This window comes from Corvus cornix, chromosome 3 (genome assembly GCF_000738735.6).
Source record: "Corvus cornix cornix isolate S_Up_H32 chromosome 3, ASM73873v5, whole genome shotgun sequence".
Classification (NCBI taxonomy): Eukaryota; Metazoa; Chordata; class Aves; order Passeriformes; family Corvidae; genus Corvus; species Corvus cornix.
The window spans coordinates 97,062,675-97,080,525 of NC_047056.1; the positions used below are offsets into that span (position 1 = coordinate 97,062,675).

The 17,851-nt window shown below is 36.0% G+C and overlaps 1 protein-coding gene across 1 annotated transcript in view; it reads right to left on the reverse strand.

Moving 5' to 3' along the window:
- Window positions 1-17,851, reverse strand: part of EIPR1 (EARP complex and GARP complex interacting protein 1) — a 76,207-nt gene that overhangs the window by 23,560 nt on the left and 34,796 nt on the right. Inside the window, exons 4-5 of the mRNA XM_039569437.1 lie at window positions 16,312-16,468; window positions 4,390-4,489 (exon numbers count right to left, since the gene is read on the reverse strand). Coding sequence (XP_039425371.1) covers window positions 4,390-4,489; window positions 16,312-16,468 — 257 coding nt within the window. The remainder of the gene's footprint in view (window positions 1-4,389; window positions 4,490-16,311; window positions 16,469-17,851) is intronic.

Sequence of the window (17,851 nt, forward strand, 5' to 3'; positions counted from 1 at the left end):
CAGCGTAATGAATACCTCCTTACCTCTGTTACCTGCTACAGATACAGTGGATCTGATCTTACTTTTCGTTAATGATAATGATATTATTCAACTTGAACACCATCACGTGTTTTTTACAAGAAGAGAAAACAATTCAAACACACTGACATTTCTATTACTTTAATCCTAGGCTCTTGATTTAATCAGTTATAATGCATATAAACACACAGAAGCACATGGTTATTTTACTTGTAAGTCTATAGCAATATGTCTATTTTGTAAAGACATTCTCCCCTTAGCAATCCCTACAGAACATACAAGTTTACTAGTGTCGAGGAGAACATTCAGTGGAGGTAGCTCGGTGTGCAGCTGTAGTGCCAGCTGCAGATTGAGCTGCGGGTGGTGCAGAGAAATGAGGCAAGAGGCTGGGAAGAGGTGCTGATCATTTGCTCAACAAAAGGCACAGGGACCTGTGTCACCAGCCGGGCGACTGGACACTCAAGAGACACAGGAGGAGCAGAGGACTGAGAAGGAAGACCCCAGACTTTTGCTGCATAGACTGGGAGGGTGTAAAACCCCAGGGTTTTCTTTATTCAGGGTCCCTCATAAGAGGAACCAGCCCAGGCTGTTGTTTTGCTGTTGCACCATGACTTGAAGGATGGAGAGGACTGAGACTCTGCTATGGGAAATCTGGTCTGTCTGAGTGAGAGTGTGGCATGCAGGGAGTCAAGCAGGGACCTGCTGGCCACTGGAGCTGCTCAAAGTCTCTGACCATGGAAGTGGGACTGCCAGAGTGACTCCTGAATGGTCAGACAGGGAAGTTTCCTCAACACCAGCTATGTCCTGCTTAGTCACCGCCTGCCTGAACCAAACAGCATGTTAGATGATAAGACATCAGTGGCTAAGAGATTCCAAAAATGGACAACCTTTCACCTTAGCAAACAATAAAGACAACTTTTCTTGTCATTCACATAATCTCTGTGTATCTGTATATAAAGTAAATGTTGTGGTTTGTTTTTTTTTTAAATTTAATTTAACATGCCCCTTTTTTTAATGTGGCAAGATCTGATTTCTTTGCTTTAGGCTGTTCTGTATCTGTTTTCTAGGCAAAAAAAAGCACTTTTTATTAATATCTCAGGAAAGCGTCTCTTTACACTCTGATCAAAAAGCATTAAAATACAAATCACGTGCTTTTTAGAATTATGATATATTATGCATACAGCAATCCCTTATAAACAGGATATTCACAGAAAGAAACCACTGTTTCACCAACAGCTCATTAGCCTACAAACACTCCTTGTAAATGGTGATAACGAAATAGAAAATATATTTGCTGCTTACCCCTACCAATGCTATCTGTTTTATAACCAACCTGTTCTCACAGATTTCTCTCGCATTCTAAATACTATAGCAGCAAAATTTGGGGTAGACTGTTGATTTATGGAGGAGGGTTTTACTTGTTTGGGTATTTTTTTTTTTTAAAGAGAAAGTCAACTGTGTAACAAAACATTGCTTGTTTTTCTTTACTGCTCTTTGTAACTGTCAGTCCTACATATTTTTTGCAAATGTAAAATTGCTACCGAATAAGTTATTACTTTTCATCCAAGCTATTATTTTTCATCCATATATAGAATTTAACAGCAAGTTAATCTCTTAGTAAGGAGGTAATCATCAAAGATTTCAGAAATGCACCACAGTTAATTCTAGTCCTGAAAAAGCCTATGATACTGGACTTCAGCATGTCGTAATTTTCATTACTAGAAAGTCTATAGCAGGCCTTTTAAAGAGATGCTTATGCTTTCTTCAGTCTTGTTCAGCTGGACTCCAGTTAGCTCAGGAATCCACAGACTTGTTTGAGACAAATTTGTTGCCAACAAAAATTCAACATTCAAAAATTGCAAGAATTCCAGTCATCTCAGAAGAGATTCACTAGGCTAAAGATTTTGATGCATGGAGATATGTTTTTCTGAGAGTCAAGTTCCAATGAACTTTCTCTATCAAACCTCACTTTAAAAGCAGTCCCTGACTTGGTATTGAAGTAAGTATCATCTAATAACAACTCAAAATTGCTGGAGCAGAAGATTGATTATGGTAAACAGTTATTCTCAGGTAATATTTTAATCACAAATAATTCTCGTTTACAGTGTAATTGCATGAGATACTACATTCTTTTAGATGGAAATATAGAGGATCAGTCAAATTCTATATCAAGCCTCCTGAGAGCCTGACTGTAAAATACAAACAACATTCTTAACTTCCGCAAACAAAGGTTTTTAACAAACATTTTAAAATGCTCCTATCTGAAGATGTCAGTCAAGGGTTGATATATCTACTTCATTAGATGAAGCAGATTTTTGATAAAGAATTTCACATTTGGTTTTATTCATTTTCTTTTATCAAATATAAGCATATAACAAATGTCACAGGTTAAATTGCTTTAATTCCTTTATCACTTACTTTGACTTCTAGAGTCCTTTTCTGCCATCAACATTTGATGCAGTACAAGCATATTTTAGAAGTATCAATTTAAAAAATGTTCTACATAAGGAGCGCTACTTGAAATACTGAAACGATCAGCAAGCTGAATATTGCACTGAGCACAAAAATACTGATTCGCCAAATCATGCTGAAATAAAAAAATTTGGTAGAGTCTACTCCTCTCCAAAATTATGCAGATCATAATTCTAGCAATGGAAGGAAAAGAAAACGGAAATCATAGTTATCTGCACAAATATTTGTGTGATGGAGGGGGGGTTTAGTTTTGAGAAAAGGAATAGTATATGGAAGACACAACATATAAACTTCTAGTAAATAATTCCCAAGCAGTATAAAATGAGGAATAAAAACCCCATAAAATTTGGAATTCATTACAAGATTCCCGCACAGAGAAACTGATAATACACCAGACAGCATCCTAAAGCAAATCACAGAATCATAGAACAGTTTGGGTTTGAAGGGGCCTCAAAGATCATTTAGTGCCAATCCCCTGCCAAGGGCAGAGACATTTCAGAGAGGTTAGGATTTAGAAAAAACTTGAGAGAGTTATGAGAAAGTGGTTGAACAGTGCAAATACTAATTAACATTCAAAAGAATTTCAGCAAGTGAGGACAGAACCGCACCAAGAGTGGAAGTAGGAGAAAGGGAAAATGCTAAGTTGCCTAGCAGTCTCAATATTTCAAAGATACATGAAGACCAGTAGCATGGAAACAGTACCAACCCCAAAGCAGTTTTTCAATATTGCAGAAAGGTTTGTGTATTATGCAGACATTAGGAAAGAAATACTGACTAATGCAGGTATAATGCAAATCCAGTGGCTACAATGCCACAGACAAGCTCCTGAAGGCAAGCTGTCAGAAATTCTCAACATCAATTTGATAAAAATAAACACTGATTTGAAGCCTTGGAAGGCAACATAACACCAACTGAAGTTGCAGGTGAAAAAAAAGCTGAAGTTTTCTCATCTAGACAAGGAACCCAAAGGGCTTAATTATAAACGTAAAGTATTAAACTATATAACATTACATTGATACTATGTGATATCTAGCAAAATACTAATAACTCAAGACATCATGTATTTGCACAGTCAGATGGTACCAACAAGGAAGAGTTTATGGACACAATGTCTTTACTAAGTTGAAAAAACTGATTCTGCAGCATCCAGGAAAAGAAATTAACCCTGACCTGAGGAGCTAAATCTAAAAGTGACAACAGATCAACTGAATAGTAATGTCCTTGACATAACAAGTTTTCATTTTTAAGCACAGACACTGACCTAAATGACTATATGGAATCATTCAAAGTTTTCTATATACAATCTATGATACGGCTTAATCAGACAAAAATCTATGCCAATGACACTTTTTTATATATGTTTCTGAATAAGATGTTTTTAACAATAACTGAAGTAATCTGAATGAACTGTATAGTACTAAATTAAACTAACACTGAGAATTCAAAGCAGCACATAGCAAATAGAGAAACTTATATTATGCTTATATAGTCAAGAGTTGAAAATTAAATAGAAGGCTACATGGCATTAACCAACATGAGTTCATACACCATTATCTGAATTCAGTAACCTTTGCCTTTACTGACCATCAATTTTTCACTTGAACACAATCACCGAATCAGCACTGCTTTATTCTAGATTATTCACTATAAACCTGTAGGACAGTAAAGGGAACTCTGGAACAAAGAAAACATTTACCCACTAACAACAGATACAGAAATACTACACTTAAACACTCATATTCAAGACAATGGTAGAGTATTCATTTCCTCCACCTACATTAAAGGCAATGAGATATTTTTGAAGGGATAGTTAAAAGATGAGCAAATTCTAGGCTAGGGAATGTTGTTTTTTGCACTAAATTCAAGTATAGCATATTTCGTTAAAAGAAAATTTCTTACCACAGCTTTGTCTGAACTTTCCTGCAAATCCCACAATAATATGTTGTTATCAGCCAGTGAAATAATCTTTTTACCATCTCCCATTGGTTCCCACATAACACTGCAAAACAGAAACAGAAAAACAAAACCAACAACCCAACATAAAAATCAATCAGAATTTGAACTAGAAAGCCATTTTAATTCTGTGGATCTAATCTATTCCAAAACATATTAAACCATACTCCTTCTGGTTTACTTTAGATTAAATCCGCCACATATTTTAAGTGCAAAATCTGCCATTAACTAGCAATTTGTAGCAGTCATTCTGCATACACACACAGAAACACAACCAGAGACCTTGATGTACACTAACTTTAGAAGGCTTTAGTTTGAAACCTCAGAGGTGTTCATATGTAGTGTCATGCACCCTTTCTGAAGGTGCACCAAAAATCATAAGCCTTAGTTTTGATGCAAACTTCTTCCAGTTCTGCAGCTGTTATCATGACTTAATCAACATATACTTTTAACCTGTGATTCACATCATGCTATACAGGAAGGAACTCAAGAATATCAGTCCTCTTCTCATTCTATGAGAAGCAGCATATTTAAGCCAGTCAGTATGGGCAGCTCAGCTAAGTATGTGCACTCTAAACCTAATAAACTTGCTGGAGGTAACAGTAAGATTGAAAGAATAATACTTGTCATTTTATGAGAATAGGCTACTATTTTTGTAATTTTATAACACTTTTGTAACGAAGTTTTGCAACCTCTCAAAAAGCATACAGCAACAATACACCTGAAGGTAGAGATCACAGCTTTAGTATTAATAGGTTAATGGAGAAACTTCTTTCCATTTTAAAACTGAAACTTCAGCTATTTAAAAGTATTTGATATGCTGTTTTCATCTTCAGTGCCTTTTTGAGGCACTTTTTACCACCACCTGAAGTTTACCAGAAATCCACAACTAGACACAAGTTTTCTAGTCTGTTTTGCCTTTTGCATCAACCAATTCAGTAATTAGATGGAATAAGTGAAAGAAGGTTGCACAAATAGATGCAGCCTTGGGCAAGTGAGCCCAACATTAGGCAGACACTGGCAACCTTCCTAACCCTGCACTGCACACTATACATGCTTCTATTTTATCCCAGATTTTGCATTACTCCTATATTCCTAATATACTGGATATAACCTGGCTGGCCCCAGATCCAAGTGATGGAAGTTCATCTAATCTTATGCTATAGAACACAAGGAAAAGAAAACAGGAAGTTGCAACTAACAGAAAGAAGCGACACAGTGTCTTTTTTTACTCCATACATACAACAAAACTCAGTTATTCTCAGCTGATACCTTTCTCTCAAATTACTCTTGCTCCTTGTGTGAACAGTTTCATCAGTTTTTACTCTGTTCTTTCAGTAAAACAATCATCAGATAGGCAAGGCAGATGACTGCACCTGTTTGCTGTTTTGTAAAGAAAAATCTGGAACTCTAACTAAAAGCATGCATTGGCTGACTCCTCACCCTCTGAGCTTTTCCCTAAGGCAATGCAGCAGAATAAAGGAGTAGCTTCTGCATTGTCTGCTGGAAGCATGGCCTGCATCCTTACTGTGCTGTCAATCCATGGAAATTACCTACTTATAAAAGTCCATTTGTAGTGAGCTTTCTTGTATTAGGACAAAATCACTACATTTAGCACATTAAGCTACCATCATGTTTTTAAATGTGTTTTAACAAGAACATGGTATCAGAATGATTCTATGATTTACTTTAAATTTGGCTGTATTGTCTGTAGTATTGCCAATCTAATTTAACAATAAACGCTTTTGAAAAGTTGTATGGTACAACTTGGAAAAAATTTACAAGCAATTGAAAATAAGTGTTGATAATAAAAATGATGGCATGCAGTTTCAATTACATGTTCAACTGCATTTTGCCCATAATAATGTGAAGAAACCAACTGGCACTGCCATGCATATTTCAGAATTTCATGTAGTTGTGCTGCACGGATACATCGATTAGATCCTTCAAATAGATGAAAATATTTTATGAAAACATGTAACAGGATAAAGAAAATTAGTGCACTATAACCTTGCATGTGATCACAACTAACCTTCCACAATCCAGTTTTCCAAAGTGAAACTGAAAAACATCAGGACCATCACATGGCTGAATAGGTAACTAAGAAATCTTCAAGTTGATTCTGGTAACATTTATTTAAGTCCATCACTTTACTTACATTTTGCTGAAAATATAACTGGCATTTCAAATGGATCTATGTAGATATATTTTTAATTACAGACAATGAAATCTAGTTTGACCACTTAATTCTTTAGGAGCCCTTTCAGCCAGAGATCAGTATTTTTTATGCTTGTTGGTATATCTGCACCTTTCGTACACTAATCACTCAACTTTCAGTTGTAAAAGCTAGATTGAAAACAATTTCTTTGATTGTTCAAAAGTAGGAAGAAATTCCACATTTTTGAGAGCCACTGAACTTCAAGGTAAAAGAATTTTTACAGCTGAATATAGTGTGCTAATTAGAGCCAAATATAACCAAGGTGACATGCCTTTCAATGAAGAGGTCTCTCCACATTCACTCTATCCTTGTGAGATGCCCATTTTACTTCTATTTCAATTTTCATTTATGGGTATGGTTGTAGTGATCATTCATTCAGATTTTATAATCTTAAACAGAAATTACTCAAGTCACCCTTTGTAACATGTTCAGCTACGTTCTGTACTCATGACTGAACGTTAAACATGAAATACTAGGGAGAAAGAGGGGGGCAGGAAATACTGGTGAGTGAAAAGAAAGAATTATTTTCAAAGTAAGATACAAATTTTAGAAAAACTGAAGTTTCATTTAGAACAGTTTTCAGCACAGCAGAGATGGCGATAATGTCTAAAAAGGAAAACAGATAAACCAGGCAGTACCATTTTCCTGAGTGTGCCAACAGTTGCTGATACAGGTTTCAGAAATTGACAAGACAGTAGTCAAATTCACAGTTGCCACTCAGAAACTGAGTGTCAATTTCTGGGCTGCTCTTTAAATAAACTATAAACAGCAGGCAAGCAATTATTTATGTTGCATTTTACCCTACTTTGTTATCATCTGACTCAGGATGCTTTCTTTAATTAAGCTTGTAGCTAGTAGTTTTTGGTACCAAAAAAAAAAAAAAATTAAATCCTACAGAGAACACTACCTTAGCAAAAAATAAGAGTATTTAAAATACTCACTCAAATGCACACATGAAAAGACTCTGTTATCTTGTTCTATGCTGAAAAGATAGTTAACACCTCTATCAATAAATGTACTGAGTTTTTACAAATGAACAATTCAAAGTCCTCCATTATAGACTAAGGAAGAAAAAAGCAACATGCAAACACTTTTCATCAACATGAACTGCAGTTAAGCCACAAGTGTTGGACAAAGCAAGCATTAACTACTGATTAACTGTAATTACAGAAGTGACAACCATTTATTTCTATAAATGGAAAAATTTTGCTAAACTGAAAACTCTCATGCACTGAAAAATGCAAAATACATCCATACATTTGGTAACTCAGCAGACCATCCTGCAGCTTCAGTATAGCCCACGAAAAATTCACATATTAAGGACTCAAATATCCTGCCTTCTTTGCATTACAATGATTCCAATTTAAAGATGACTCTTGCTTACCAGGTAATCAGGACATTAATTATATGAGAAAGGAGATCAGACCAAGTACAACCTGGAACCCACAATTCTTGTTCCCTTCCCAAGTGCTCTACAAAGCAGCCACATTTCTGAATGAAATCAGTTCTGGCCATTTTACAGTTTATTGAAGTCTGCTGCACAGAACACAAGTTACACGTAATCTCAAAATTCTCAGACAGTGAGATCTAATTTGGAGTCCAACTCCTCAAGATGCAGTAAAACAAGAATCACAGCTTCCTAAAAAAACTTAAAAGGTAAGGTGAACTTTTTAGCTAAAAAGCTCCTGAGAATGAGAATTAAGAAATGAAGTTAAGGATTATTTTGGACAAGAACCCCAAAGACAGCTGGGCTTTATTCTGACTCTTACATTACTTCTACATTGAGAAAAATTAAACTGCTTTACAAACAAATACAAAAGTATTCCAATAAGGAGGTGCCACAGAAAAATCACTTACCTCTAAAATGTTTATTTTTCCTTAAATTATCATTGTGTAGGCCTCTACAACACACTCCTCATGGAGTAGCCATTGCCAGACACCATTTCTATTCTGTTGCCTGAACAGGGCTTAAAAACCCCCCAAAGTGAATATTATGGATATTTGACACATTAGGAAAGAAACATATAACTGGCTTGTCTGTCAAAGATCAGTAAGGTGGTCAGCCTAAGAAAAACATTTTGTATTATCAGTGTCTATCAGGAAAGCACACAGAGTGCTGCCAGGTAAAACTCCTGCCCAGCTTCTGGAGGCCTCAGGATAACAATAGCTTTTTCCACGTACTAAGGCAAAAATTAAGGGCTGAAACAAACTTCTGTGCAAAACAGCTGGTGTGGGCAAAAGCAATCGCTGCAGACTCATTTTAGAGGAAACACGTATCTACTTTTGAGAGGGACAATTTGAGTATTTTCATATGGGATTTTTCAAAGATGGAAATATGGATATAGCATATCCTTACTAATTTATTGCTGTTAGTAAAAAACTGCATGGTTGGTCAGGGGAATAAAACCTAACAAAACAGAATATCCCTCTGAGTATATTTCCCCAGTGATTTGAAACATGTGCGTAAGAAGAAAATTATGATTGCCTGGATCTGCACTGATAGCTGAAGAAAATCACTGCTCCTTCTGTTCAGAAGAAGAGCAAACGCAAGAATGCTAAAGGTTTACACAGACATAGATGTACCCTCTAACACCTCTAATCCAGCAACTGTGGATTCTGGGAGAATTTGAGGTGAAGAGAATTCCAGAAGCAGCTGGGACTGTAACTGATGTGGTCTCCCCCTAACCTGCCTCTCCAACACCACTGCCCAAGACTGAGCACTGGGATGGATGGACTGTGGGAGGCTGCAGGGCACACCTTCAGATCTCACAAACATTTTACCAAATAGATACACTTAACCAAAAATGTACAAGGATCAATTTTTTTCACCCAATAGACATCCAAAAGACATTTCAAAACCCTGAATTTTTAACTACCATGTAAGCAAGTGTCAACAGCAACATCGCTACATCTACAGTCATCCCAGAATATTGTGCTAGGAAAGAATTCTACTCTAAGGGATAAATATTCTAAATAATAAGTGCTTAATGGGGTTTTGGAGAGTAAACTGGAGTCTGACACCAAGGAAACAGGGGCACCTGTTCAGTTAGCTCCTCATGAATATTTAAATTCCTCCTGCTTAACTAATTTTTTTCACAGTTCTACAACACCATTTTTCTTTAACATTTCCCACTAACATTTTAAGCAATTCAGTAAGACTGAAAATAAAATTATTAGAATAAATAGAATAGTATTATAATAAACAGAAGTATCTATTTCACCTGCAAAATCACTTGAGGCAGACTTCAACCATCACTTTTTCAGTGGTAAGAATAGCTTAAGTGACATCACAAAAAGGAAGAAACCCCCTTTGAAAAGTAGCTCAATTTTCTTTCAGTGGGGAAAAATCTCAACTAATTTGGCAGTAAAACTGGGGAATATAACAGCATGGTGAGAAATGAAATGAAATTATGTTCAAGTTGGGACAGAGAGTGAAATAGTACTCTACAAACCCATTTTTTTGTTACCTGTAGAGTAACACGATTTCTGCACTGTTTTCTGTATCGTGACTTATGAATCCAAACTAAACACAAAAAACTGCAAAGACTTCATCAAAACTAATTTTCATTCAAGCATATGGAATCTATTGAACTTATCAGAAGTGATAAGTTAACTGAATGCATACAGTAAGTTCACATAAAGGAATAAATAAATAAATATTTTCCCCTTCAGTATTTGCTTCAGTGTCAGATTTTAGTTTGACTAAGTTTCCCTCTGCTGTATATTAGTAGAGTCAAATAAATGCTGATTAAAAGCTAACATAATAAACTGGGCATACAATACAAAGTTCTATTAGTTCAGTATCCAATTAATGAATTGCATTTATTGCCTAGTAAATGTGATTACATTGAAGAGCTCAAAGTTTTAAAATTGCACAACACTAACCACTCAAAATTACCACAAATATTCAAGGGAATGAAAAAGAGAAGATGAGAGTTCTAAATTACTCTGCTGGTTCCAGATTTATTTTAAAGGATGAAAAAAGTGGAAAAGGAGAGAGAAAATGTGAGAAAGACATCTAATGGTTGAACACTGAATATTTGGACTTATATACAATAGATGGTTTTATTTACAGTAAAGAAGAATCAAAGATTCAAGAGAGCAAAATCCTGTGAAGAATTCAGGATCACATGGAATTATGAAGAGAGCAGGGACATAAATAGTTTAAACTTTTACCAATTTAGAAAGGATCAGAATATAAAGGGCATTATCAGTACCAATAAGCAGCTGTTAAGATACATTCTCAGTGAAACTACACTTGTCATGTAGTAAGCTAGTCCAAAAAAATTGTCTCTATACTTATTGTTGTAATATCAGAAGAGGCTGATGGAGAATACAAATATGTGGAATGAATCAAGTGCAGAAGAATTATTCTTAAATGCTGACAATTTCAGATAGCTCTGAAATTTTGTGTATCGTGTGAAGATACAATTAATATCTGCTGGGCAGCTGTTACAAATCACCTCCCCCCTGAAAATACAGAGTTCAGTTTATACACCAGAATATGCAACTGACAGTCCTGAAACTCTCTATATAAATATCAGAGGGAGTTCTGTCCTCACAATTATATTTCTGGTACTGGGACATATGAAGTGTTAAAATAAGGTTAAAAACTGCATTTATTACACGTCTTTCCTATAAAACATATCTAACAGTTAACTGTACCACATATTCAAGACCATACAATCCTTCTAAAATTATTGTTACTTTCAGGTTTATATTCATTAGGTATAGACTATTAAATTATTTTAAACTTTTTTTTGAATGAAACCTTAAGCTAGAACTTTAACATACATATCCTGAAGCTTAATAGAGGGGTACTATAGAAGAAGTAACATTACCAACACTATGACAGGAAAGAGAAGTGATACTTGAATATCACATGGAAGTGTTAGAGCTATTATAAACACTGTTTTCACTTTTCTTTTGAGTTTCAGATTCTCTTACTTCTTGGTTTTTTTACTTGAAGATGTTTTGGGGTGGCTTGGTTTTTGTGTTTTTTGGTTTTTTTTTTTTGTTTTTTTTTAATAAATTTAAAGGCCAAAAAGATAAGTAAAACCCTACTGGATTTCATTCATCTGTCTTCAGGGCATCAATTATCAGTGTGCCTAACTTCGATCAGGTGACTGTGTGCATTAATGGAATGAACATGATGAAACTGAAGCAATGTTATGTATAGCATCTTCTTTATCTTAAATGAATTAAATCTCTACTCAAGTTGAAAGAACTGTTAGAGAGAATTTGCACTTCTGTAAAAAACCAACCTTAATGAGGTTGACTTGTACTGTGTATGGCCAAGGAAGAGATGGTACTTCTCTGTACTCTATCTGGAGACCTTCAATGAAATACCAAATAAAATCTAAGTACTTAAAATCTGTGGGAATAGCTCATTTATAACTTCCTCCTTTGTGAATTCAAAGTTCTAATTTAATATTTTAGTGATAAACATCCTGGAGTTCTTGAAACATCTGTGACTCTAAAAAATTTATAATTTGTCTCCCTCTCTAGTTCTCTTAGATATGGTAATATTTGCATGTTCATATCTAGGATTGATTGAGTGGGATACACCAAAACAAAAAAATCAACTTGAGCTAGTAGAGAAGCCTAATGAAGTGATCTATCATTATTTGTAATATATTCGTCCCTTTCAAAAAATTTTTAGCAGCTCTTGTTTTCTATTTAAAATACAAATTCTTCATTCCTCACCTTTCAGACTTCTCAGAATTGAGCTTCCACTTACATTGTCTCTGTAACCCCCATTCATTTTCCCTTTACAGTTGTATTTCACTGTTCATCTAACACTTTCCCCTTATTTATTTTCATTTTATTCCCCATTTACTACACAGACCACAATCCAACTTACTTCACTTGTTCCCCTCTCTTTTAAAGTACACAGCCTAGTACCAAGCAGGATCTATCCTATTTTATACCTGCCACACTTGGAAGGGAAAAAGTAGGATTTTAAGTATATAGAGGCGAGCCTGCTTCCAGCAGATGCAAGAGAAACTCCCTGCTGTGTTACAAATTCAAGATCTCACAGATTGTATTTTCTCTTATGTCCTGTAGTATCCTTCTTCTCCGAGGACTATCTTGTCAAGTCTACTACCAAAAAGTCTGCAGCAAAACTGAGAGGGAAGTAGAACAGTAGGTTACTGCTAAAACATAAGTCTTTTGGGGTTTAACAGACAAGAGTTCTGGGGATTCCTCCAAGCTGCATTCAGAGGAATAATCAAAATCTCATTAACTGCTGTCCTGTTTCCTTGGCCTCTCCTATGCAGACAGTACTTTGGACTGCTTCTTGCAAGATACCCAATGGTAAGTTCCTTTAATTGAATCTTACAACATTGCATAGAGCAACATACTTATTGTTATGTGTGTTTCACTCTGCATGAATACATATATTTATCTACCAATTGAATTTATTGAAGAGACTTTTTTTTTTTAAAACACACACACACAAATTTCCATGTATATCTGGGGTTTTCCACTCTGTAATAATTCACTCAGTATTTTTGCATTTGAAATCTTTGCATTTTGGCTTACATGAGGAACAGCAGGCAGAGGATGAAAAAAAAATCTTAGGCTAGAACCAAACAGAACAATTAACAGGCCTATTTGGTGGCCTAATTTAAGCATCTGTTTAATCTTCTGAACTCTCTTTATGCCATACAAGAGTTTGAGTAAAAATGCTGATGAGTCCCAAATTCAAAGCAGTAAACAATCTCAGTAACTAAAAATGAATGGTTATGCTTAATTTTTAAACACAGTAACTCATGCAATCCAGATAAAGTGGAACTGTAGAAAAGCAAACTTCTTTTTCATTTGCCTGTAATGTCTTGGAGATTCGATTTTGCCAAAGGTTTTGTCAAGATTAGAAAATTATTTCAATAGATCTTGAGCAGGAGGAGCACAGTGTTGAGTCACACACCAGCAAAGTTTAAGATTTTAGTCACCATCGACTGAAAACACTCTTTTGGTCTTGGTTCACAAAAGAGAACTGGTATTAAATATGTCTCTGCTGGTTTTTAATAAAAAATTTCAGAGACATGTGAGCACAGCATTCCATAAAGGAGATAAAAGTAAAAAAATGAAGAATCAGCTCTTAACGTAAGTACAGAGTTGAACAAAACCAATACCTGACACATCAGACCAGGAAAAAATCCCACCTTGTGTTTCCTAGTGCATGATACTAGAAACAGAAAAATCTGTGAGGTAATTTTTCAACTAGCAGGCTTTCTTAATAGAAGAGAAAAACAATATAAGACAATAAACCTTAAAAAAGGCATGAAAAGGAATAAAGCAGAGGAGGGTAAACATGAACAAAACTACAAGTAAAGCCCTGAGGTGGGTGATAGATGCCAGAGTACATAACCAGTTGCATGTTCAAGATAGTTTTGCTTTTTTTCCTGATTTACAATCAAGTCTCAATTACTTATGATCTGCAACCAGATTCATGAATATCATGAAGCATCTGTGCGCTACAGATACCAAGACACACAAAAAATACCTTCCTATGAGCTGCTATCTGGAGTCAGTGTCACAAAGGCTGACACCAACATTACATGCTGCATCTTTAAACTGTGCTGGCAACTCTGCCACACTCTTGCGGGCCCAGCATATAAAGATGTGATAGAAATGCCGTTTTTCGTTTAATTTTTTTTAGCATGCATTTTGACTAATAATATTCAAAATTAACTTAAAAAATGAAGCCTGTGTCCAATTTGTGGCTCTGGTACACTGCTGTACTGCACACTGTGGATTAAGCAACCTCCTTGAAGTGTACATGGTCACACTGAACCCAGGTCCAGTGCTCAGCCTGTGGTTTTCTGGGCAAAATGTAAAGAGTATGCTCTAATGGCAAGGCAAATGACAGAGCCTTCTTACTGCAAGTGTATGGTGCCAGACCACCACGGATCTCAGTGATTGTGTACACCAGAACACTGGCTTACATTGTGGTTTGAAAAGTGTTTACACTTCGCATTGAGGAAAATTGCTTTTCTGATTTATGTTTGGTTCTAACAACAATTGAACCCTTAGTGTCTAAATAGCTTCATGTTTCTCTAAACACCTGAGAAGTGTAATACAAAGAATATTTACGTTGCTATTTGTAGCCAACACACCACTCACTGAGGCATGGCATGTTAAGTGACACATTTAGCACAAAAGGCCTAATTTACTCATTTATGAGCTGTGTCCAATATGATTGAGACACAAATAGAAAAGCCTGCTCTAGAACAAGATCCTCTAACTCAGCTGTGCTTGCCTGAGATGCTGTGAGGAGTACTAATGCCAAGTACTCTGTTTACATCTTTTATCTCTCTGTAACACTGGACATTTTCAAATCTCTGTGCATATATATACACATGCACATAGATAATGGGCATTAAATTGTAGCAGAAATTTGTAAGCACTAAGTACTGGATAAAATCAGATAGCAGATGACTGAAAACTGCACATGAACTTGTTATAAGCTGTTATTAGAGGAAAAGAATTATTCTGGGCATTCGCATAATTCACATCCTGATAAAAAGCAGTGATACGCCTCCTATTCTTCCTTTCGTGATCCAGCTACCATACAAAGTTCTGGCATTCCAGCATCAGACAGAAACTGTTTATGGGAAGCTGCAAGACAAAAGGCACAAAGCTTAAAAGGGTAAAAAGTAAAGATAAAACAAACAAAAAAACCTTTCCAATATAATTGGGAATATTAGTTATCAAAAGGTTTCAACAATAAAAATTGAATTAAAATAATAAAAGAATTACAAAGAGGAGCACTCATTTTAAAATGTGTAGCAAAGAATTAAAGGATACTACCATGAAGAAATTTAACATTCAGAAAATGTGTATCTTAGAAAAAAGTAATCTATATGTTTTTGAATGCACTGATATGTCCCATCTTGTCCAAGAACCGCCTAATAAATATTACCTTCAATTTACCCCTTTTTTTGGTTAAAATTTAACCTGCAAGGCTGAAACTAGAAATCTGTGGCTAGAAATGGATGCTTAAAACTTATGATATGCCCTGCATCTGGTCAGGAAGCAGTGGGAACATGTCATATACACACATCCATAAAGCAACAAACTTGCAAATACACAACGGACAAATTTAACTTTCTTTTAAATAACAGAAAGGAAAGGGAAACAAGCTTCTGTAATAACATCTGCAGTATTGCAGCTCTCCTTGTCTTGACTTAGACAACAGATAAAGAATAGTTACATAGGCACCATATAACATAATGAATTCTTATCCTTATCAAACAATAAATTACTCACACTCATGCTAAATCAGTTGAGGGAAGACTAAAAAAGAAAAACATAAGTGCAACATCAAATTTATATTCGATAAAAAGACTGAAATTCTAAGTATTATATCTCTGTGCAACAAAGGTTTTAGATGGGGGCAGGTGGGGAAAAACACATTAAAACAGTACACAGGCTGTTACTCCATATGTGTTTGCAGGACGATAATAAATGTTTTTAATCTATGAAACATCTGGGACTAAAAATCCAATTTATACTTTTTTTTTTTAAAAGATGGAATAGTTTTAAAGTGCATAGCATAGCTTCTACAATATAAATCTGCACAAAACTAACAGCATGGGTCTATCCTTTAGGTTTTTTCTAGGAGTATAAAATATGCAGAATCCTACCAGGCCATATTGCCATGGGCTGTGTTGTCAAGGTGACAGAGTAGCTCCAGGGTTTGAGTGTTGCTTGATGAATCATCAGGGGATTCATGACTGCCTGATTCCAATTCCTTCGGCATCCTCCAAACAGCAGCACATGTCATGACTTTAGTGTCTGAAGCTAAGCAACAGAGAATAATGTCAACAGATCATTGTATGGGAGACGTATTGTGTATACACTGCACCAACATTTATACAAATCTATAAGCAATGCACATCTGCTGTTTGAAATATTTAAAAATATTATACCAAGATGAATTCAAAGAATGCAGAACGTGGCTACAGACACAGACCTCAAGTTAGCAGTCAAGTTGCTGCAAAACTCATAATTAGCACGCATTTAATATGTGTCTCCCTGAACAAAAGCAAAATTAAGTGCTCATGAAAACTCTTCGGGAGACATGTTTTCCAAGTTTCATTCCCCATACTGATGTTAATGAAAATGACCCACAAGTTACCTTGCTTGATTCCTTAATAGTAAAGATACAGACATCACTTAAACACTGTCTTGGGGTGACTTTATGATGTGTATCCCCTATTGCCGCTCTGTGCCCGTGTCTCTAAAACCGGGGGCAAGAGAAGGAAAAAAAAAAAAAAAGCCAGACAAACTTTTCAAAGCAGTTTGTGCTCCAAGGACACAGAGATAGCTGCTACTGGTGCTGTAGAGCAGAGGAAAAGCACCTTCCAGCTTTTCCCCAGTTCTTGGCTCCTTTTCTTGGAAGGGAGAGACAGAGAGTTAAATTAATTTGTTTTCCTGGGACTCCAGCTTCCTCCTCTTCTCTTCTGGACTGTTCAACAATGCCAGAACACACTGGGAGATCTTACACCTTGGCCCAGCTCCGAAGAGGAGAAAGCCACATTCACAAAGGACTCTGGAAATTTACCAGGTTCTCTCCACAGAGAGAGGTTTTATTATTTAGCATTATTCTTTTCCCATTGTCTGTCAAATAAATAGGCTTTTTTCTTTCACTTTCCTCGGAGGAATTTTTTCCTGAACCTGGTGGTGGAGGGGCAGCTGAAACCTGCCTTCTATCAGAGGATGTTAATTTTGGACGTTCCTCCAAACTTGTCTCAAACTGGGACAAACACTTCTCTTTTAAGGGCTATCTTCAGTTCAATCCAGAACGTTATCTCATATCCTTTACTATCAGTAACTGTTTATTGCAAAATTAGGTTTTCCATGTAAGTACATGCCTCTAACCCCAACAAATAAAAGCAGCTTCCAAAAGACAAACTGAACTTACACATATACAGCAAAGTATTACAATGTGTGAAGAACAAGGCAACTGTAGATTGAGGAGAAAATACCATATGGTCTGTGCACATATGGCACTGCCCATCACCCAATACAGCAATTTGTAGCAGTGCAGAATGGGAGGAGACCAGGGCAGCAGTGCATATGTTCGCGCTGTTCCAGCCACTGGTCCGGGGTTCACCGAGGATGAACAGGTTGGTGTGATCCACTCCAGCGGGAACAAAGGAACCAGCCACAGCTACCTTGAGC